We start from the raw sequence: 22626 nt of genomic DNA, 5'->3' as shown, positions 1-22626 counted from the left end.
TGTCAATCCAGATAGAAATTCTGAACGGACAATTCTAGTTTCTCTGGAACATTTCTTCCTCTCTCGTTCCCCCAAATCTGTAAATCCCTGTCCCACACACTCTCCCTCCTCCCTGGGCTGAAATCCAAACCCATCTGCACCATTTCTATCCTCCACTCCCAGTTTTCTCCCTCCCTCTCCTCTGTCTGGGTTCAGTTCTCCAGCTCCTGTCTGCAGACTGACAATAAAACCAATGGGTCTTATTGGGGGTGTTGGGTCTCCAGCGGGTGTTTGTGAATCCTCCCCGCCCACCTCCCAGGGTTTCCTTCCTTCCCAGAGATCAGAGTCCTCATTGATTTGAGGCCAAAGTGTAACCTCTTATTTATTGTCCCCCTCCCCCATCCTCTGATGTGAACCATCCTCCAGTGGCTGAGTCAGGATGGGGCCGTTAACCTGGGCCTGTTCCCGGGAGGGAGAAGCCCCGCAGCTGCAAACCAGGGAGCTGACAATGATTCTGAAGGGTTTGCGGATCCACAAAGTGTTTCCAAATCCTCCCAGCCACCGCCTAACGCTGACTCCGCTTCTCCGGGACAAACAAGCGCCAAGGACAGCAATGACACTGCGCATGCTCCACATCCCAATGCCCGGGGGCTGATTGACGGCAGCTCCGGACCAATAGGAAGAGAGGGCGGGGCTGGAGGACCGAGCGGGAGCGGTTGGTCCTCCAAACAATCGGAGTGAAAGTGGGGCGGGGCCGGGCTGTGACTGAAGCATGCGCACTGAGGGTAATGGCGATGGAGAGCGGATTAACTTTCAGCTGCAGAATTGGTAAGACGGATGATGGCGGAATGGAGGGAGCGAGAGATCGGGCCGGAGGTGGAGAGGTTTCTTAAACAAACTGTGTCACCGCCAAACCCCAAAACAAACCCAATCTGTTTCCATTCACATCGAGAGCGAGAACAGCTCCTCGTGATCGGCTTGTGTTAACGGCCGTCCACTTTATTGGGGGCAATATGCAGTCACAGGGAGGCACGGCCGCCATGTTTGTAGGGGACAATGTTGTCAATGAGTGGGAGGAGCTTGTTCCCCATTGTTCAGAATGGAGACAACTTGTCCATCAAACTGCATCAACCCTCTGAGTCCCAATGTCTTATTGATGAGGCAGAGCGGTGGCAGAGAAGGAAAGAAAGGGAAATAAATCCTGTTTTCCAGATCCCACTACCGCATGGGACTTCTTGTGCCATGTGTCCAAAGATATGCGACTCAGTTGGCAGAAACTCACAACCCTGAGTCAACGTCATCCTCGAATTGTGGGGCTGCTGACAATGACAACTGCCACCGTGCTGGAGGGAGCATGAGTTCATAAGATATAGGAGCAGAATTAGGCCATTCGGCCCATCGAGTCCGCTCCGCCATTCAATCATGGCTGATATGCTCCTCATCCCCATTTTCCGACGAGCAACCATCCTGAACCCAGTAACAGGAGGAGAAAACGTGACGATTTTCTATCCTAGACTGACAGTGATGGATTCGGCAAACTTTAGTTTGCCGATGGATTCGGCAAACTAAAACAAGAGAAATGTTTGTCTCTTCATTTCTATCCTTGACTAATACTGTTGACTTTTGCAAAACTTTCACAGGAGCTTCGAAGAAGATTTGCAGAAGATTTGAAACAAGTATCACATAAAAATCATACATTGTCGCTTGATATTATCATCTTTGAGTGTGAACATTGAGCTCTATGTCATAACCACTCACTGTGTAAACTTTCTTCCCAGAATCATAGAATCCTACAGTGCAGAAGGAGGCCATTCAGCCCATTGAGCTTGCACCGACCACAATCTCACCCCAGACCCTATCCCCATACCCCCACATATTTACCCTGCTAATCCCCTGTCACTAGGGTCAATTTAGCATGGCCAATCCAGCTAACCCGCACATCTTCGGACTGTGGGAGGAAATCGGAGAACCCACAGGAAACCCACGCAGACACGGGGAGAATGTGCAAACTCCACACATACAGTGACGTGAGGCTGGAATTGAACCTGCGTCCCTGGCCCTGTGAGGCAGCAGTGCTCACCACTGTGCCATCGTACCAGCCCTGCCATTCCCTTGTAGATATTGCTCAAAATTTAAAATTAGAAGGGGAGGATTGTGGTCAAGAAACTTAAACCAAAGATCACATTAGGATCTGATGTCCTCTCCCACTTCATCTCAACCTGACTAGCATAGAATTTTGAATATGGAAAGAAAAAGCACAGTTCACAGTGGGGAGAAACTGTACACATGTTCTGTGTGTGGACAAGGCTTCAGCCAATCATCCGGCCTGTTAAAACATAAATGCAGTCACGACAGGGAGAAACCGTGGAAATGTGGAGACTGTGAGAAGGGATTCAATCACCCATCTGACCTGGAAACTCATCGACACAGTCACACCGGAGAGAGACCATTCACATGCTCTGTGTGTAGGAAAGGATTCACCCAGTCATCCCACCTGCTGAGACACCAGCGAGTTCACACTGACGAGAGACCTTTTAAATGCTCAAACTGTGGGAAGTGCTGTAAAGGTTTTGGCGATCTGATGTCCCATCAACGTGTTCACACTGACGGGAGACCTTTTAAATGCTCAGATTGTGTAAAGTGCTATAAAAGTTCTGGGGAACTAATGCGTCACCAACGTGTCCATACTGAGGAGAAACCTTTTAAGTGCCTGGACTGTGGGAAGTGCTATAAAGGTTCTGGGGAACTGATGTCCCATCAACGTGTTCACACTGATGAGAGACCTTTTAAATGTCCAGACTGTGGGAAATGCTATAAAAGTTCTGGGGAACTGATGCACCATCAACGTGTTCACACTGATGAGAGACCATTCAGGTGCTCTCACTGTGGGACTGGGTTCAGGAAATCATCAGGCCTCACTGAACACCAGCGGATTCACACTGGGGAGAGACCGTTCATTTGCATTAAATGTGGTAAGGGATTCACGCAGTCATCAACCTTGCTAAGACACCAGCTAGTTCACACTGAAGAGAGACCTTTTAAATGTACAGACTGTGGGAAATGCTATAAAAGTTCTGGGGAACTGATGCTCCATCAACGTGTTCACACTGATGAGAGACCGTTCAGGTGCTCTTACTGCGGGACTGGGTTCAAGCAATCATCTCAACTCTCTAAACACCAGAGGATTCACACTGGGGAGAGGCCATTCATCTGCACTGAATGTGGGAAGGGGTTCACTCAGTCATCCAGTCTGCTGACACACCAGCGAGTTCACAGTGAGGAAAAAAATAAATGCACAGACTACAGGAAGTGCCATAAAATTTCTGGGAACATCCCACCTCATTTCAAACCAGCGAGTTCACACTGGGGAGAGACCCTCCACTTGCATCATGTGTGGGAAGGAATTCACTCAGTCATCCAACCTACTGAGACACTACCAAGTTCACAAGTGACTCCAGGAGTTGGATTTTGCTGTTAGTCACATCCAGACACCATGTTCCTTGGGATCTGTTTTCTGCTGGTGGTAATATGCTACAGGCCAGTTAGAGGTGTTAATATGCTGGATAGAGATAAAATAAATCAGCGTTGTGTCAAACTCTGTGTGTTGAATCTTTTTAATATCGCAAACACAAGTTAGTTCCTTTGAAGGACCATCTCCGCTGTCTCCTCCATCCTCACCTCCAACAAGTGTGAGGAGCTCATGGAGCTTATTTGTCAGTAAGATTGAGACAATCCGATAAGGTTATGTGGATTGGCCATGCGAAATTGCTCCCAAAGATTTGCAGGTTGGTGGATTGACAATTGGAAACTGCACGGAGTTATGGGGATTGGGTACAAGTGAGTGCCTGGGTGGGATGCTCTTTTGAAGAGTTGGTACATATTTGACGGGCTGAATGGCACCCTATGAATTCTATGGTTCGAGATTCCCTCCTTTCCACTAGCCATTGAGCCACAAGTCCTGTAAACTTCCTCCTCGTCTGAGCCCTGAACTCACATCTTTCTCCAGTTTCTCTCCCAAAGTACCTTGAGGGCTCATCTTCGCAGTCAGGCCCTCTCCAACCCATTGATCAAACCTCCTCTTCGGCATCTTTGTTACAAGGAGAACAACAGCAGCTTCTCCAGTCTATCTATAGACCTGTGATCCATCAACCCTAAATCATTCCACTAAATTTCATCAATTCCCTCTCCATGTCTTCCCTAAGCCTTCATGTCCTCCCTAAGGTTTGGCACCACCAGTTACATCCACAAAGGTTTGTCACCCTGACATAATACAATGAAATGGATTAAATGTGTGTGAAACAATACACAAACAATTACTATTCAGGTTATATAACAGCAGGTTTTCAAAGGCATGGCTCATACTGAGCCAGGTGTTTTACATGTTACGTTGGGTTGTTTCACAATGTACCAAAGTATTAATCGAAGGTAGTGGTTTCTGTTGGCAAAATATATTGCTTTTTAATTATAGCAACGTTCAGAGCACTAAATTTGACTCATAGAATCACTACAGAAGGAGGCCATTTGGTTCATCCGGCCTACACCGACACCCGATCCCCATAACCTCATGTATTTACCTCCTGACACTAATGAGGCAAGTTCCCATGGCCAATCCACCTAACTTGCAAATCTTTAGACTGTTGGAGGAAACCAGAGCACCTGGAGGAAACCCACACAGACATGGGGAGAACATTCATACTCTGTACGGACAGTAGTCCGAGGCTGGAACTGAACCCGGGTTACTGGTGCTGTGAGGCAGCAGTGCCAACCACTGTGCCACCCATAACCAGGGACATGGCAGAGATGACCAGTGTGTGAATTGCTGGTCTTGTCCCTGTGGCTCCAATCTGTGTTCACAAAGGGACATACAATTACCCAGCATTTCCTGCGGGAACGTGCAGGCGCACTGTCCGGCTGTTCTGGGAGCATGTGCATTGCGGATGGAAGCGTGAGGAGGTCTTGTCGCTTTCACAACAGGTGAAATAAAACACCGAGTGTGGATGGGGAACAGAGCCTGTACGTGGGCAGGTTTCATTAACACCAGATTCAAGTCGCAAAGTTCAAGTAAAAATCTAACGGTCCCGCATTTGGAGACCGATAGATTTGGTTGTTCTCTCGGTATCGGGCCGGGCTTGCCGGCCACCATCTTTATTGGGGGCAATCACAGAACCCGACAGTGCAGAAGAAGGCCGTTCGGCTCATGGAGTCTGCACCGACCACAATCCCACCCGCCCTATCCCCATAACACCTTACATTTACCCTCGCTAGTCCCCCTGACACTAAGGGTCAATTCATCATGGCCAATCCATCTAACCTGCACATCTTTGGACTGTGGGAGAAAACCGGAGCGCCCCGGAGGAAACCCACGCAGACACGGGGAGAAAGTGCAAATTCAACACAATGACCCAAGCCGGGAATCAAACCCATGTCCCTGACACTGTGAGGCAGCAGTGCTAACCACTGTGCCAACATGTCGCCTGTTCCTGCTGGGGCTCGTGCAAATGTCATGGCAATATGGTGGTCGGTCCCATCTCTCTACGGGCCCCAGATGTCCCACCAAAGAACAGCGGCCAAGAGACCATGGGGAGCAGCAGCCGAGAGGGTTACCGTGGGCCCTGCTGGACTGGAGGGGCAGCAGCACAGTCTCTGCCCAAAGGCTTCTGCAGTTCAGCTGCTCAGAGATTCTGGGAACCTCTTCAAATATAAACTTCAGCTTCTCACATTCACCCCCATCCATCCCTCCCTACAACCAGAACCATTCTCTCTGCACAGCAGTTTCTCCCTCATGGCCCCAGTGTGTATTCCAGCCTTTATCACATCCACTCTGCTCCCAGATACTTTACACCATTAGATATTACAATTCAAACTTTATAATCTTTACAATTTAATATTTGTTCAGGCAGTTTACAGACAGCAGACAAATCATCAATTCCACTCCCACCGGGAGCTATGGGGATATATTTATACAGTAAGAAGTTTAACAACACCAGGTTAAAGTCAAACAGGTTTATTTGGTAGCAAAAGCCACACAAGCTTTCGGAGCCCCAAGCCCCTTCTTCAGGTGAGTGGGAATTCTGTTCACAAACAGAGCTTATAAAGACACAGACTCAATTTACATGAACAATGGTTGGAATGCGAATACTTACAACGAATCAAGTCTTTAAGATACAAACAATGTGAGTGGAGAGAGCATCAAGACAGGCTAAAGAGATGTGTATTGTCTCCAGACAGGACAGCCAGTGAGACTCTGCAGGTCCAGGCAGGTTGTGGGGATTACAAATAGCGTGACATGAACCCAATATCCTGGTTGAGGCCGTCCTCATGTGTTTGTCTGCGAGTTCGCCTCTTGCTGTTCTGAGGTTGGTTTCAATTCTCTGAATAGGTTTGTCTGTATTAGCATAAAAATAATAGGAACAAGAAAAATACAGCAGCACAATCCTCCAACGTTTCTATGTTTGAATAAGATCCTTCAGTCGCCTGAGGATTCAGTGATTATGTGGAGATGCCGGCGTTGGACTGGGGTAAACACAGTAAGAAGTCTCACAACACCAGGTTAAAGTCCAACAGGTTTATTTGGTAGCACAAAAAAGCTACCGAAAGCTTGTGGCTTGTGCTACCAAATAAACCTATTGGACTTTAACCTGGTGTTGTGAGACTTCTTATTGGATTCTGTGATTTCCCAGGCAGATGCCATTTACCTCACGTCGCCACTAGACGGAGCTCTCTCGCTGTGATTGTGTGTTCACGATGTGGAGATGCTGGCGTTGGACTGGGGTAAACACAGTAAGAAGTCTCACAACACCAGGTTAAGGTCCAACAGGTTTATCTGGGAGCAAAAGCCACTAGCTTTCGGAGCACTTCGTCAGGTGAGTGGGAGTTCTATTCATAAACAGGGCATATAAAGACACAAACTCAATTTACAAATTAATGGTTGGAATGCGAGTCTTTACAGGTAATCAAGTCTTAAAGGTACAGACAATGTGAGTGGAGAGAGGGTTAAGCACAGGTTAAAGAGATGTGTATTGTCTCCAGCCAGGATAGTTCGTGAGATTTTGCAAGCCCAGGCAAGTCGTGGGGATTACAGATAGTGTGACATGAACCCAAGATCCCGGTTGAGGCCGTCCTCATGTGTGCGGAACTTGGCTATCAGTCTCTGCTCAGCGACTCTGCGTTGTCGTGTGTCGTGAAGGCCGCCTTGCAGAACGCTTACATGGGTTCATGTCACACTACCTGAAACCCCCACGACTTGCCTGGGCTTGCAAAATCTCACTAACTGTCCTGTCTGGAGACAATACACACCTCTTTAACCTGTGCTTAACGCTCTCTCCACTCACATTGTCTGTACCTTTAAGACTTGATTACCTGTAAAGACTCACATTCCAACCATTATTTTGTAAATTGAGTTTGTGTCTTTATATGCCGTTTGTGATCAGAACTCCCACTCACCTGACGAAGGGGCAGCCCTCCGAAAGCTAGTGGCTTTTGCTACCAAATAAACCTGTTCGACTTTAACCTGGTGTTGTGAGACTTCTCATTGTTCACTGCAGCGGGAGATGTGTGGAATGAAGGAACCTTGTGTTACTGTCAATCTTTTCATGTTTAAAAGTTGTTTTTGTTAAAAGCTAATTGTCCATCCAGTGACTCTGTTCATCCACATTTCTAAAGCAAAACGGCAAAAGTTACGATCAATTGAGCCAGGGTTTCATTTTGGGACTGTCGTGTCCAGTAGGAACATTAGCTGGGATTGTAACACTCTCCATTTCCTCTGAGCAGCTCTTCTTGATGTGGAGATGCCGGCGTTGGACTGGGGTAAACACAGTAAGAAGTTTAACAACACCAGGTTAAAGTCCAACAGGTTAAAAAGAAAAAGGAGGCTTATGTTCGGATGAGACGTGAGCACTCGGGTAGTGCACTAGAAAGCTTTAGATTGGCTAAGAGGGAGTTGAAGAGCGAGCTTAGAAGGGCTAAAAGGGGACATGAGAAGACTTTGGCGGATAGGGTTAAAGAGAATCCTAAGGCGTTCTATAGGTATGTCAAGAACAGAAGGTTGGTTAGGGCAAGTTTAGGGCCAGTTATAGATGGCAGAGGGAAGTTATGTGTGGAACCGGAGGAGATTGGTGAAGCATTGAACCAATATTTCTCTTCGGTGTTCACGCAAGGGGACATGAATATAGCTGAGGAGGACACTGGGTTGCAAGGGAGTAGAATAGACAGTATTACAGTTGATAAGGAGGATGTGCAGGATATTCTGGAGGGTCTGAAAATAGATAAATCCCCTGGTCCGGATGGGATTTATCCAAGGATTCTCTGGGAGGCAAGAGAAGTGATTGCAGAGCCTCTGGCTCTGATCTTCAGGTCGTCGTTGGCCTCTGGTATAGTACCAGAAGATTGGAGGTTAGCGAATGTTGTCCCATTGTTTAAGAAGGGGAACAGAGACTTCCCCGGGAATTATAGACCGGTGAGTCTCACTTCTGTTGTCGGCAAGATGTTGGAAAAAATTATAAGGGATAGGATTTATAGTTATTTGGAGAGTAATGAATTGATAGGTGATAGTCAGCATGGTTTTGTGGCAGGTAGGTCGTGCCTTACTAACCTTATTGAGTTTTTTGAGAAAGTGACCAAGGAGGTGGATGGGGGCAAGGCAGTGGACGTGGTATATATGGATTTTAGTAAGGCGTTTGATAAGGTTCACCATGGTAGGCTTCTGCAGAAAATGCAGATGTATGGGATTGGGGGTGATCTAGGAAATTGGATCAGGAATTGGCTAGCGGATAGGAAACAGAGGGTGGTGGTTGATAGTAAATATTCATCATGGAGTGCGGTTACAAGTGGTGTACCTCAGGGATCTGTTTTGGGGCCACTGCTGTTTGTAATATTTATTAATGATCTGGATGAGGGTATAGTTGGGTGGATTAGCAAATTTGCTGATGACACCAAAGTCGGTGGTGTGGTAGACAGTGAGGAAGGGTGTCGTAGTTTGCAGGAAGACTTAGACAGGTTGCAAAGTTGGGCCGAGAGGTGGCGGATGGAGTTTAATGCGGAGAAGTGTGAGGTAATTCACTTTGGTAGGAATAACAGATGTGTTGAGTATAGGGCTAACGGGAGGACTTTGAATAGTGTGGAGGAGCAGAGGGATCTAGGTGTATGTGTGCATAGATCCCTGAAAGTTGGGAATCAAGTAGATAAGGTTGTTAAGAAGGCATATGGTGTCTTGGCGTTTATTGGTAGGGGGATTGAATTTAGGAGTCGTAGCGTTATGTTGCAACTGTACACAACTCTGGTGCGGCCGCACTTGGAGTACTGTGTGCAGTTCTGGTCCCCACATTACAGGAAGGATGTGGAGGCTTTGGAGAGGGTGCAGAGGAGGTTTACCAGGATGTTGCCTGGTATGGAGGGGAGATCCTATGAGGAGAGGCTGAGGGATTTGGGATTGTTTTCGCTGGAAAGGCGGCGGCTAAGAGGGGATCTTATTGAAACATATAAGATGATTAGAGGTTTAGATAGGGTGGATAGTGATAGCCTTTTTCCTCTGATGGAGAAATCCAGCACGAGGGGGCATGGCTTTAAATTGAGGGGGGGTAGTTATAGAACCGATGTCAGGGGTAGGTTCTTTACCCAGAGGGTGGTGAGGGATTGGAATGCCCTGCCAGCATCAGTAGTAAATGCGCCTAGTTTGGGGGCGTTTAAGAGATCCGTAGATAGGTTCATGGACGAAAAGAAATTGGTTTAGGTTGGAGGGTCACAGTTTTTTTTTTTTTTAACTGGTCGGTGCAACATCGTGGGCCGAAGGGCCTGTTCTGCGCTGTAATGTTCTATGTTCTATGTTCTCTATGTAGGTTTATTTGGTAGCAAAAGCCACACATGCTTTCGGAGCTCCAAGCCCCTTCTTCAGGTGAGTGGGAATTCTGTTCACAAACAGAGCTTATAAAGACACAGACTCAATTTACATGAATAATGGTTGGAATGCGAATACTTACAACTAATCAAGTCTTTAAATCAAAACGTTGTTTTGTTTCTTAAAGACTTGATTAGTTGTAAGTATTCGCATTCCAACCATTATTCATGTAAATTGAGTTTGTGTCTTTATAAGCTCTGTTTGTGAACAGAATTCCCACTCACCTGAAGAAGGGGCTTGCAGCTCCGAAAGCTTGTGTGGCTTTTGCTACCAAATAAACCTGTTGGACTTTAACCTGGTGTTGTTAAACTTCTTACAGCTCTTCTTGTCCAGGAGACCCACCTTCTGTTCTGTTCCCCCAATAAACTGCTTTTAGATCTGAGTAAGTTTGTATAAAATAGATAAAGTTGGAAATTCAAGATACGTAACAAGTGAATAAAGGCACAAGATTCCACAGATTCTGAATAAAAATAAACTTTCCTATACAAGGTCAGAAAGGTAAAACAAATTACCATATGTGGAAGGTAAAACATTCAAGGACTTTAGAGAGGAAAGGGAGATGGGATGGTAGTTTAAAAGGGTATGTGTCATGGATTAGTTTGAGAAGTGGATGGTGACATCGGATTTGAAGGAGAAAGGGAGATATTAACAATATCAGCTGATATGAAGAAGTTATGTCAGTAGTTCAATGATGTGGAGATGCCAGCATTGGACTGGGTTGGGCACAGTAAAAAGTCACAACGCCAGGTTAAAGTCCAACAGGTTTATTTGGAATCACAAGCTTTCGGAGCGCTACTCCATCAGGTCACTCGCATTCCAACCATTATCTTGCAATTGTGTCTCTGTCAATATATGCCATGTTTGTGAACCTACCTCTCCATTCACCTGATGAAGGAGCAGTGCTCCAAAAGCTCAGGATTCCAAATAAACCTGTTGGACTTTAACATGGCGTTGTGAGACTTCTTACAATAGATCAGTGGAATACGATTGAGGGATCAGGTAGTGGGTCTCATGGACAAGATGAGCTCTAAAAGGACACGGGGGGAGGCGGGAGTGAAACTGCAGAAAGATGAGTTCAGAGTTCAAAGGGGAGCGTTCGAGGAGGTTTGGGTCCAGTGGGTTAGGGGAAGGGAGGGAAGCAGCAGAGGCAGCTGATTGGATTGTCTCAAACTTAGCAACAAAGAAGATCATGAGTTTCTCCACCATGAGCACTTGTGGGGAGGTGAAGATGGAGGAGGGAAAAAGAGAGAACACTTCAAAAGAAATTCAGTTGTGTTGATGATATTGAAAAGATCTAACACAGTATTAAACACAAAGCTAATTTATTTGATTTTTATTCAGAATATTAAACCGTATAACTGGCTGGAGTTCATTAACATCAACAAAAAACAAACACAATGAACACCTTACAATCATGGATAGGATTAACAGCAGATTCCAATCACTGTGGTTACTTGTGAATTCTTTGGTGTCTAAGCAGGTTGGGTGAATGAATGAATCCCTTCCCACATTCAGAGCAGATGAATGGCCTTTCCCCAGTGTGGGTGCGCTGGTGTAGAATTAGGTCTTCTGATCGCCTGAACCCAATCCCACAGTGAGAGCATCTGAACGGTCTCTCATCAGTGTGAACACGTTGATGGGACATCAGTTCATTAGAACTTTTAAAGCATTTCCCACAATCTGAGCATTTAAAAGGTCTCTCGTCAGTGTGAACACATTGGTGTGACACCAGGCTGGATGACTGAGTGAATTCCTTCCCGCACTCAGAGCAGATGAATGGCCTCTCCCCAGTGTGAACCCGCTGATGAGTAAGTAGGTGGGATGACTGAGTGAATCCCTTCCCACACTCAGAGCAGGTGAACGGTCTCTCCCCAGTGTGACTGCGCCGATGCATTTCCAGCTGGGATGGGGAATTGAATTTCTTCCCACATTCCACACATTTCTGCAGTTTTTTCATGGAATGACCACACTTATGTTTTGCCAGACCAGATGATCGGCTGAAGCCTTGTCCACACCCAGAACCCATGTACACTTTCTCTCCACTGTGAATAGTGCTTTTTCCTTCCATGTTCAAAGTCCACTGATACTCAGTTATGACAAATTGGGCAACTTTGGCAGATCCTGGTATGATATTTACTGTCAGTCCTGGACTGCAAATCGTCTCCTTCTAGTCCCTGTGAAACTGATTTAAAACAGAAAAAAGGGGATTGAAAGAGAACCCAGAGACAGGTTATAAATAGAGTTCAAACTGAAGCAACAATAAAACAAAAGCTCACACAGGAGGCCAGGGACTGATTTCTGCGTCCAACACGTAGCCTGATTCAAACCAGCTCTGAACTGTGTTTCTAAACTCAAACTTATAAAGCAATAAAACAGAAACAAAACTCTGTAGACACTGCATCTGGGACAAAGAGAATAATACTGGAGATATTCAGCCTCTGTGGAGTGACAAACAGAATTAAGGGCTCAGGTTGCCGACTTGCCCTCAGTCTACAATGAAATATTCAGAGTCAGGCACAGACTAATGGCGGTCACAATTCCCACAATGCTCTGTGCCCCAGAAACCCATCTATTCAAAAGTTGTTCACCTTACTTGAGAAAGGATATCCTTACTTGAGAAAGGATATACTGACACTGGAGGGGGTGCAGAGGAGATTCACTAGGTTGATTCCGGAGTTGAGAAGGTTGGCTTATGAGGAGAGACTGAGTAGACTGGGGCTATACTCATTGGATTTCAGAAGAATGAGGGGAGAATTCACAAGTAACAACAGTGATTGGAATCTGCTGTTAATCCTATCCATGATTGTAAAGTGTTCATTGTGTTTGTTTTTTGCTGATGTTAATGAACTCCAGCCAGTTATACGGTTTAACATTCTGAATAAAAATCAAATAAATTAGCTTTGTCCAATAAAGAAAGAAGCAGGGAGGTTGTTTCCACTGGTGGGTGAAACTAGAACTAGGGGGCATAGCCTCAAAATAAGGGGAAGCAGATTTAGGACTGAGTTGAGGAGGAACTTCTTCACACAAAGGGTTGTGAATCTGTGGAATTCCCTGCCCTGTGAAGCAGTTGGGGCTACCTCACTGAATGTTTTTAAGGCAAGGATAGATAGATTTTTGAACAGTAAAGGAATTAAGGGTTATGGTGAGCGGGTGGGTAAATGGAGCTGAGTCCACAAAAAGATCAGCCATGATCAATCATGGCTCGAGGGGCCAGATGGCCTATTCCTGCTCCTAATTCTTATGTTATTCACTAATCATAGAATCCTTACAGTGCAGGAGGAGGCTATTTGACCCAGTGTGTACTGACCCTGTGACAGAGCCTCTTTCTCAGGCGTACCCCTATCCCTGTAACCCCATTCTGCTAATCCCCCTGCTGACCTTTTTCTTCACCCTGCCTGTAACTGCAACAATATATACAGAAAAAAACATAACTTGATAAAGTACACGGGGGAAAGGAAAAGAGACCCGACTCATTTCCTTTCCCCATGTACATTATCAATTTATGTTGTTTTCTCTATAACACGCAAGAAGTAACAATTTTCACTGTATCCCAGAACATGCGACAATAAATCAAATTAGACCAGACATATCTTGGGAAACCAAGGGACAAATTTAGCACGGTCAATCCACCTAACCTGCACGTCTTTGGGCAGTGAGAGGAAACCGGAGCACCTGGAGGAAATGCACACAGACAGAGGGAGATTGTGCAAACTCCACACATGAGGTGGAGATGCCAGCACTGAACTGGGGTAAGCACAGTAAGAAGCCTCAAAATACAAGGTTAAAGACCAACAGGTTTATTTGGAACCACGAGCTTTCGGAGAACTGATGAAGGAGTAGCTTTGAAAAAGGTTCATCTGGACTCAAAATGTCAGCTCTTTTCTCTCCTTACAGGTGCTGCCAGACCTGCTGAGATTTTCCAGTATTTTCTCTTTTGGTTTCAGATTCCAGCATCCGCAGTAATTTGCATTGATTTCAAATAAACTTATTTGACTTTAACCTGATATTGTGAGAGTTCATACTGTGCAAACTCCACACAGTCACACACCCACGGCTGGAATCGAACCCTGGCGCAGTGAGGCAGCAGTGCGAACCACTGTGCCACAGTGAAGGGAGTTTGCTGCAATTTTTGGGTGATAACAATGGGCTGGATTAACCAGGGAGCAAAACTTACCAAGCGTTCTCCAACGCTTGGTAATTGTTCTCCAAGGCGGCCTTCACGACACAACAACGCAGAGTCGCTGAGCAGAGACTGATTGCCAAGTTCCGCACACATGAGGACGGCTTCAACCGGGATCTTGGGTTCATGTCACACTATCTGTAACCCCCACGACTTGTCTGGACTTGCAAAATCCCACTAACTGTCCTGTCTGGAGACAATACACACCTCTTTAACCTGTGCTTAACCCTCTCTCCACTCACATTGTCTGTACCTTTAAGACTTGATTACCTGTAAAGACTCGCATTCCAATCATTATTTTGTAAATTGAGTTTGTGTCTTTATATGCCCTGTTTGTGAACAGAACTCCCATTTACCTGATGAAGGGGCAGCGCTCCGATAGCTGGTGGCTTGTGCTACCAAATTAACCTGTTGGACTTTAACCTGGTGTTGTGAGACTTCTTACTGTGTTTACCCCCAGTCCAACGCCGGCATCTCCACATCGTGTTTGAACAGAGACAGTGAACATTCCAACAAACCCTCAATATGATCAGAACCACTTCACTCAGGTTCATTCACTGCAGTCCAGCTTGTATTTTCATGTCATCAATGATTCTTTCCCATATCTCTCTCCTCGTATGATATTCAATCTTTCAAAGTTTGTCTTATCCTCTGTGACCTCAATTCTCCCTGGTTAATCATTGCTACAATTCTCTGATTTGAGAAATTATTTATATATATTGGGATACAGTGACAAACATTATTTCTTGCATGCTATACAAACAAAGCATACCATTCATAGAGTACATGGGGGAGAAGGAAAGGAGAGGGTGCAGAATGTAATGTTACAGTTATAGCGAGGGTGTGAGAAGCATCAGCTTAATATATGGTAGGTCCATTCAAAGGTCTGATGGCAGCAGGGAAGAAGCTGTACTTGCATCAGTTGGTACATTATTTCACCTGGCTTTACATGTACAGATTCAACAATAATCAATCCACCTCCTGTGTTAAAGAAAAGGAAACAGCTGTAATTTATGGGATAGACAGGAAATTGTGAATTTTTTGTTATAAACCATTTCTGAAAAGCTGCTGGTTCTGGAATGTAAAAGGGAAATTTGTGCCGATCTCGATTAAAGTGAACTGATGTATCGATTAGGTAGATAGAGAGAAACTATTTCCTCTGGTGAGGGAATCAAGAACAAGGGTGCATTGTGTGAAAGATTTGAGCTCAGACATTCAGGAGTGAAATCAGGCAGCAATTCTTCAATTGTGACGAAAAGTCAAAAGGACCTGAAATGTTAGCTCTGTTTTCTCTCCTAATAGATGCTGGTCGACCCGCTGAGTTTTTCCGGCGTCCTCTGTTCTTGTAGCAATTCTTTCCAAATGGGAATAAAAAACAACAAATGCTGGAAAATGGGGCTGAGAAGAATGATTCCAGGGGTGAGAAACTTCAGATATGAAGATAGATTGGAGAAGCTGCGACTCTTGCACTTGGAGAAAAGAAGGCTAAGAGGAGGTTTGATAGAAGTATTCAAAATCATGAGGATGCAGAAGAGATTCACTGAGGTGGTCACAGGGAACAGAGGCTTTAGTTATCAGGAAAGATTAGAGAAACTGAGGCTCTTTTAATTGGAACAAAATCTGATTGAATATCTGAGGAAGAGGTTTAAAATTTCATCAGGTAAATGAGGAAAAACTATTTCCTCCAGTCGGTGAGTCAGGAACTAAAGGACATCAAATTCAAATCATCAACAAAAGTCTCAGAGCCAGGAATGAAATATTGAGCAGGCAACAATTAAATTAAAGTTTATTTATTGGTGTCACAAGTAGGTTCACATTGCCACTCTAATAAAGTTACTGTGAAAATCCCCTAGTCGCCATATCCCAGCGCCTGTTCAGGTAAACATGAGGGAGAATTTAGCATGTCCATTGCACCTAACCAGCATGCCTTTCTGACTGTGGGAGGAAACCAGAGCACCCAGAGGAAACCTATGCAGACACGGGACCTAAGCTGGGAATCGAACCGAGGTCCCTGGCGCTGTGAGGCAGCAGTGCTAAGCATTGAATGGGACTCCCACTGTCCCTGTGGATTTGTGTTCATACTGTCCCATCAAACACTCCGAAGGGAAGTACATGCCTGTGTTATCGATACCTCGGAGGGATACCAAGGCTAAGAGAGACTCTTTGGAAGGGATGGGAAGTGGGTTCATGAGAGTAACCAGAGGGCTAAGAACTGAAATAATCCAAGTAATGAGGTCTTGGCTCAGTGGTTGCTTCCTCATATCTGAGTCAGGAGGTTGCAGGTTCAAATCCAGATCCAGACAATTGAACAGAAATTCCGAACTGACACTCCATTGCAGTACTGAGGGAGCCCCGCACTGTCAGAGGTCCCGTGTTTGAGGTGAGACTGAACAGACAGGTGCAAGAGATCCATTGATGCTATTTCAAAGAGCTGGGGATTTCCCCCCAGAGTCTTGGTCAATCTTTATTCCTCAATCAACATCACTCAAATACACGAGCGCACAGTGGTTAGCACTGCTGCCTCACAGCTCCAGCGACCTGGGTCCAATTCCTGGTTTGGGTCACTGTCTGTGTGGAGTTTGCATATTCACCCCGTGTCTGCGTGGGTTTCCTCCGGGTGCTCCGGTTTCCTCCCACAGTCCAAAGATGTGCGCGTTATGTGCATTGGCTATGCTAAGTTGCCCATAGTGTCCCGGGATGTGTAGGTTAGAGGGAATAGCGGGGTAAATATGTGGGATTGTGACAATAGGGCCTGGGGGGGCGGATTGTTGTCGGTGCACACTCGATGGGCCAAATGGCCTCATTCTGCACTGTAGGGTTTCTATGACATTATCTGGAGTATTGTTCATGGGATCTTGCTGTGCACATGAGCTGCTGCATTTTCAACATCGTCTGAACTTCAAAAGAAATTCATTGGCTGAAAAAGCTTTGGGACAACCTGATGTCATGAAAGGCTCGACAGAAATATAAATCTTTTTTTAAATGAGAAAAGACCAGAAATGGAACAGTCGAGAACAGGATTTCAATTAGCCCCCTCTTATCCTGGAGAAAACAAATACTTAACAAAAGGGTGTTTGACACTGAGCTGATTTATTTCACATGTATTCAGAATATTAAACTCCATCCCAGTTCTTGGGATTATCATCAGAAACAAACTCCACAAGTTAGAATGAACATGGTTCAGTCCAGGATGTGATTAACAGCAGCAATAACAGCAGAATCCAATCCCTGCTGTCACTTGTGAACTCGCTGGTGTCTCAGTAGGTGGGATGAATTAGTGAATCTCTTCCCACACTGGGAGCAGGTGAATGGCCTCTCCCCTGTGTGAACTCTTTTGTGTCTCAGTAGGTGGGATGACTGAATAAATCCCTTCCCACACACAGAGCAGGTGAACAGTCTCTCCCGCGTGTGAACTCGCTGGTGTTTTAGCAGAATTGATGAGTGAATGAATCCCTTCCCACACTCGGAGCAGGTGAATGGCCTCTCCCCAGTGTGAACTTGCTGGTGTGTCTGCAGGTTGGATGACTGAGTGAATCCCTTCCCACATACAGAGCAGGTGAACGGTCTCTGCCCAGTGTGAATGCGTTGGTGAGTCAGCAAATCCGGTTTCCTTTTAAAGCTCTTCTCACAGTCAGAGCAAGTGAAAGGTTTGTTATCAGAATGAACAAGATCGTGTGTCTGAAGACAGGATAACCGAGTAAATCCTTTCCCACACACAGAGCAGGTGAATGGCCGTTCCCCGGTGTGACTGCGTCGATGAGCCTCCAGATGGGAAGGACAACTGAATCCCTTCCCACAGTCCCCACATTTCCATGGTTTCTCCATGGTGCCAGTGTCCTTGTGTCTCTCCAGGTTGGATGATCAGTTGAAGCCTCATCCACACACAGAACACGTGTACAGTTTCTCCTCGCTGTGAATGGTGTGATGATTTTTCAGGCTTTGTAACTGGTTCAAGCTCTTTCCACAGTCAGTTCACTGGAACACTCTCACTCAGGTGTGTGTGTGTGTCTTGGTGCTTTTCTAGTCACACTGATGTTTGAAATTCTTTTCCCACAAACAGAACAGGCAAACGTTTCTCCTTCCACATTCAGAGGTTGATGATATTCAGCTCCTGATGAATCGAGTGAATGTCAGATATTGACAAGTGTTTCCCGATTGTAACTCCCTGTGGAAAAAAGATTTTAGAAAAGCTGTCAATGTAAGAACAGGATAACATTCAGAACAAACGTTTCTCTTGGTTTGAGTTTGCTGTGTGTTAATCCTCCCCTTTTAACCCCTTAGAAAAGGAGTTTCCAAAATCCATCACTGTCAGAGGATACAAACTCTGAATTTGGTTATCTGAAGGGGATGAATGAACCGGGTTAGACGGAAAAGGCAGGGGAATACCACTCAGTGAATTGCTCATTCTGAGAGCCAGCACAGACACAATGGGCCAAATGGCCTCTTTCTGTGCTGTAACAATTCAGAGAAAGTCACAACATTCCCTCCTCCTGGTTCCGAGCCCAGGATGATGACACATTGATTTGATTTATTGTGACATGTGAAAAGTAATGTTTCTGGCAACCTATACAGACAAAACATACCATTCATAGAGTATATAAGGGAGAAGTACAAAGTCTCACAACACCAGGTTAAAGTCCAACAGGTTTATTTGGTATCACGAGCTTTCAGAGCACTGCTCCTTCATTAGGTGAGCGTGTTCACCTGATGAAGGAGCAGTGTTCCAAAAGCTCCCAAATTTTTAACAAATTTAACAAAAGAATAACCAATTTTAACAAAAATAACAAACAGAACATAATTTCATTCATGCCTTGTGAAAAACATGGATCTGAATCTTGTGTTCAGGGCTGGGTGTGTGGAGATATTTTCAGAGGAGCCTTGGTCAACACCACTGAGACCAACTTTAAATTGCAGATTGTATGAATGGAATGGATTTGAAGCCCTGTCCCCAGAACATTGTGCTGCCTCTCTGGATTATTAATGCAGCGACATTGCCACAAGTTCAGTCTCTGAATTCAGGGGAATGATCACAGGCACATATTCTTAAAGGGAGACTGCAGGTCCAAGAACATAATCAGCTAATTAACTAGAATCTTAAACTCCAGCCAGTATTATGGTTGGTAACATCAGAGAAACAAACCTGAATTGTCAGAATGAACATGGTTCAGTCCTGGGTATGATGAACGCCAGCAACATCAGTGGAATCCAAACCCTTCAGTCACTTGTGAACTTGCTGGTGTGTCATCAGGTGGGCTAGCTGACTGAATCCCCTTGCACACACTGAACAGGTGAATGGCTTCTCCCGGGTGTCAACTCGCTGGTGTGTCAGAAGGTTTGATGAAGTTTTGAATCCTTTCTCACACATGGAACAAATGAATGGTCTCTCACCAGTGTGAACTCGCTGGTGTGTCAGAATGTTTGATGAATTAGTGTATCTCTTCTCAAACACAGAGCAGGTGAATGGCCTCTCCCCAGTGTGAACTCACTGGTGTGTCAGCAGCTGGGATAACTGAATGAATCCCCTCCCACAAACAGAACAGGTGAATGGCTTTTGTCCAGTATGAACTCTCTGATGTATCAGAAGCTCAGATGACTGAGTGAATCCCTTCCCACATACGGAACAAGTGAACAGCTTCTCTCCAGTGTGACTGAATTTCCAGCAAGGATGGGTATTTGAATCCCTTTCCGCAATCTCCACATTTACACAGTTTCTCCGTGATGCTGGTCCTTATTTCTCTCCAGGTTGGATGATCAGCTCAAGCCTCGTACACAGTACACATGTACGGATTCTCTCTGCTTCAATTGCAATGTTTTATGCACTATGCAACTGTTGAAACAATCTTCCCTCCATATTCAAAGGGCAATAATACTCACACTCCGATTCATTGAGTATCAGATATTGATGCGATGTTTGGTTTGCGTTTCCCACCTCCAAATCCTCTGCTTCTAATAACCTGATAAAGGAGTTTGAAAAGTCATCACTGTCAGTACAAGATCGAAATTCTGAACAGACAGTTCTCATTTGGTGGAATATTTTCCACTTTCATTCCCCCAAATTCATTTGGTCCTGAATTGATCCTAAATTGAATATCTTCTCCACAAATCCTCAGCTTCTAATATGTTGTCAATGGAATTTACAAATGTAACCAATGTCAGTCCAGGATATAAATTCTCAACAGATAATTCAAATCTGTATATCCCCATCCCACACACTCTCCCTCCTCCCTGGAAATCCAAATTAAGTTTTGGATAATTCTTTCGAGATCCTTTTAACAAATTTAACAAAAAAAAACAATTTTAACAAAAATAACAAATTGAGCATAATTTCATTCATTACTTGTGACAAACATGAATCTGAATCACTCTGACTGGCCAGACAGAATAACAGACGTTAATGTTAACAGTTACATGGGTAAGATGGGTATAGAGGGATATGGACCAAATGCAAGCGATTGGGAGTAGTTTAGGGGTTTAAACAAAAAGGGCGGCATGGACAAGTTGGGCCGAAGGGCTTGTTTCCATGCCGTAAACCTCTATGACTCTAACCTTGCGTCCAGAACTGTGTGTGTGGAGATTTTCTCAGAGGAGCCTCAGTCACCAGGGATTTACAATGGGTTTGCCTCACAGCATCAGGGACCCGGGTTCAATTCCCGGCTTGGATCACTTTCTGTGTGGAGTTTGCATTTTCTCCCCATGTTTGCATGGGTTTCCTCCGGATACTCCAGTTTCCTCACAGTCCAAAGGTATGCAGGTTAGGTTGATTGGCTGTGCTAAATTGACCCTAGTGTCAGGGGGGATTAGCAGGGTAAATGTGTGGGGTTACGGGAATAGGGCCTGGGTGTGATTGAGGTCGGTGCAGATTCAATGGGCCGAATAGTCTTCTGTACTGCAGGGATCCTATGATTACCATCACTGAATCGAACTTTAAATTGCAGATTGTATTAATTGAATGGATTTGAAGCCCTGTCCCCAGAACATTGTGCTGTCTCTCTGGATTACTAATGCAGCGACATTGTCACTAGATCAGTGTGTCCCCCCTGCTCTCTTTATTGGAGGTGGCTTGTGGGGAGAAAACGGAAGCGGTGGATAGTGAGAGTGGAGAATGTTCATTGTAATCCCCCCGGCACTGACCTCTCACCTGACACCTCACAATGCGCGGGGACTGATTGACAGCAGCTCCAACCAATAGAAGGAGGGGACGGGGCTGGAGGACCAATCGGAATGAATGAGAGGCGAGGTTGAGTGAGGCATGCGCAGTGTGATTAAGGGCAATGGGGAAGATTTTTTTTCCGATCTGCAATCCGTCCAGGAGAGAATGGCGGGAGCGATGGATCAGGTCAGTGACTGGATACGCTTCGTAAGCATGTTATATAGATTGCAAATGAGAAAGAATAACCCACCGGTTCCCGGGGACCGTTCCCCCGCCCTGGAGTGCTTTTCTCACAGAGCTGGGTTAGCGGCCGCCATCCTTATCCGGGCACTCGCAGTAGATAGAGCGCATGCGCAGCCGCCAGTTTTATTCGGGTACCAGGTAGAGCGCATGCGCAACCGCCATCTTTGTTGGGGGCAATAATTTTGATTATTTTTTCCACGAGAAATCAACCTGCTTCACGCTTCCACTTCCAGTTTCTTATTATTGAGGCAGAACAATGATAAATGGCCAGGGCAGTGACAATCATTTCTATTTATGTTGTGTCTTCAACAAAATAAAAGTTTTAAGGCAATTCGGAGAAATGTTACAAAATAACAATTGACACTGAGCCAAATGACGAGATCACAGAATCCCTGTCGTGCAAACCATTGGGCCCATCGAGACTGCATCAACAACAATCCCACCTTGACCCTATCCCCGTAACCCCACGTATTTACCTTGCTGACATGAAGGGGCAATGCAGCATAGCCATTCATCCCAACCTGCACATCTTTGGAGTGAGAGAGGAAACTGGGGCACCCGGAGGAAACTCATGCAGACATCGGGGAAATGTGCAAACTCTGCACAGAGGCTGGAATTGAACCTGAGTCCCTGGCGCTATGAGACAGCAGTGCTAACCACTGTGCCATCAGTTTTGAGTAGTCTTAACGAAGGAGAGTGAGGTGGAGAATCAGAGCGGCTTAAGGAGGAAATTCCAGAGCTTGTGACTTGGACAAATGAAAAAGGTCATTACTGGGAGAGTGATTAAAATCGGAAATGCTTAAGAGCCTGTGTGGCTGAGAAATATTACATAAATTTGGATGATTGCAACTATGTAGGTAAACAGGAATGAGAAATTTAAAAATTTGGTGCTTCTTAAAAGGAAGTGTTTGTAGACTGGTAAGCTCTACGGTGATGGCCGAACAAGATTTGATGCGAGTAAGCACATAACCTTTAAAAAAAAGTCTGGTTCAGCCTCATTCATTTGGCAGGGACAGGGATAGAGCTGCTGGCGAGGAACTGAGTGCAATGGGTCCACTCTTCTCAGAATGTCAGACGAATTTGGATGGTGCGTGGCTCAGAGGGGAGCTTGCAGGTGATGGTGTCCAAATACTCCTGCTGCCCTTGTCCATCCAGGTGGTGGAGGTTGAGGGTTTCGGAGAT

The 22626-nt window shown here is 45.4% G+C and overlaps 2 protein-coding genes across 3 annotated transcripts in view; one reads left to right on the top strand and one right to left on the bottom strand.

Moving 5' to 3' along the window:
• Nucleotides 1-2221: 2221 nt before the first annotated feature.
• The window catches only part of LOC144484236 (uncharacterized), a 32074-nt gene continuing 11669 nt past the window's right edge, over nucleotides 2222-22626 (top strand). Inside the window, exons 1-2 of the mRNA XM_078202765.1 lie at nucleotides 2222-2630; nucleotides 2715-3180. Of these exons, the coding sequence (XP_078058891.1) occupies nucleotides 2222-2630; nucleotides 2715-3180 (875 nt within the window). The remainder of the gene's footprint in view (nucleotides 2631-2714; nucleotides 3181-22626) is intronic.
• LOC144484245 (uncharacterized) lies at nucleotides 14692-21527 on the bottom strand. Of its 2 annotated transcripts, none has more exons than XR_013496066.1 (3): nucleotides 21452-21527; nucleotides 19926-20005; nucleotides 14692-14744 (listed from the first exon to the last, which is right to left on the bottom strand). XR_013496066.1 is itself a non-coding variant. In XM_078202780.1 (3 exons), exon 3 carries the CDS (start codon nucleotides 17874-17876, stop codon nucleotides 17286-17288), a length of 591 nt encoding a protein of 196 aa, XP_078058906.1. In that variant the 5' UTR covers nucleotides 17877-18216; nucleotides 19192-20005; nucleotides 21452-21527; the 3' UTR covers nucleotides 17123-17285. The 2 variants fall into 2 exon arrangements, 1 of the variants encoding a protein (XP_078058906.1); XM_078202780.1 differs by lacking the exon at nucleotides 14692-14744 and adding an exon at nucleotides 17123-18216 and having other exon boundaries at nucleotides 19192-20005.

This window comes from Mustelus asterias, unplaced genomic scaffold (assembly GCF_964213995.1).
Source record: "Mustelus asterias unplaced genomic scaffold, sMusAst1.hap1.1 HAP1_SCAFFOLD_96, whole genome shotgun sequence".
In the NCBI taxonomy this organism is placed as follows: domain Eukaryota; kingdom Metazoa; phylum Chordata; class Chondrichthyes; order Carcharhiniformes; family Triakidae; genus Mustelus; species Mustelus asterias.
Note: the sequence above shows the minus strand (reverse complement) of the source record. Positions and strands in the feature narration are given on the sequence as shown.

Bases quoted from the DNA above. Each gene is read 5' to 3' on its own strand.
- LOC144484245 (XM_078202780.1), bottom strand. From the start codon at position 17,876: ATGGAGAAACCATGGAAATGTGGGGACTGTGGGAAGGGATTCAGTTGT.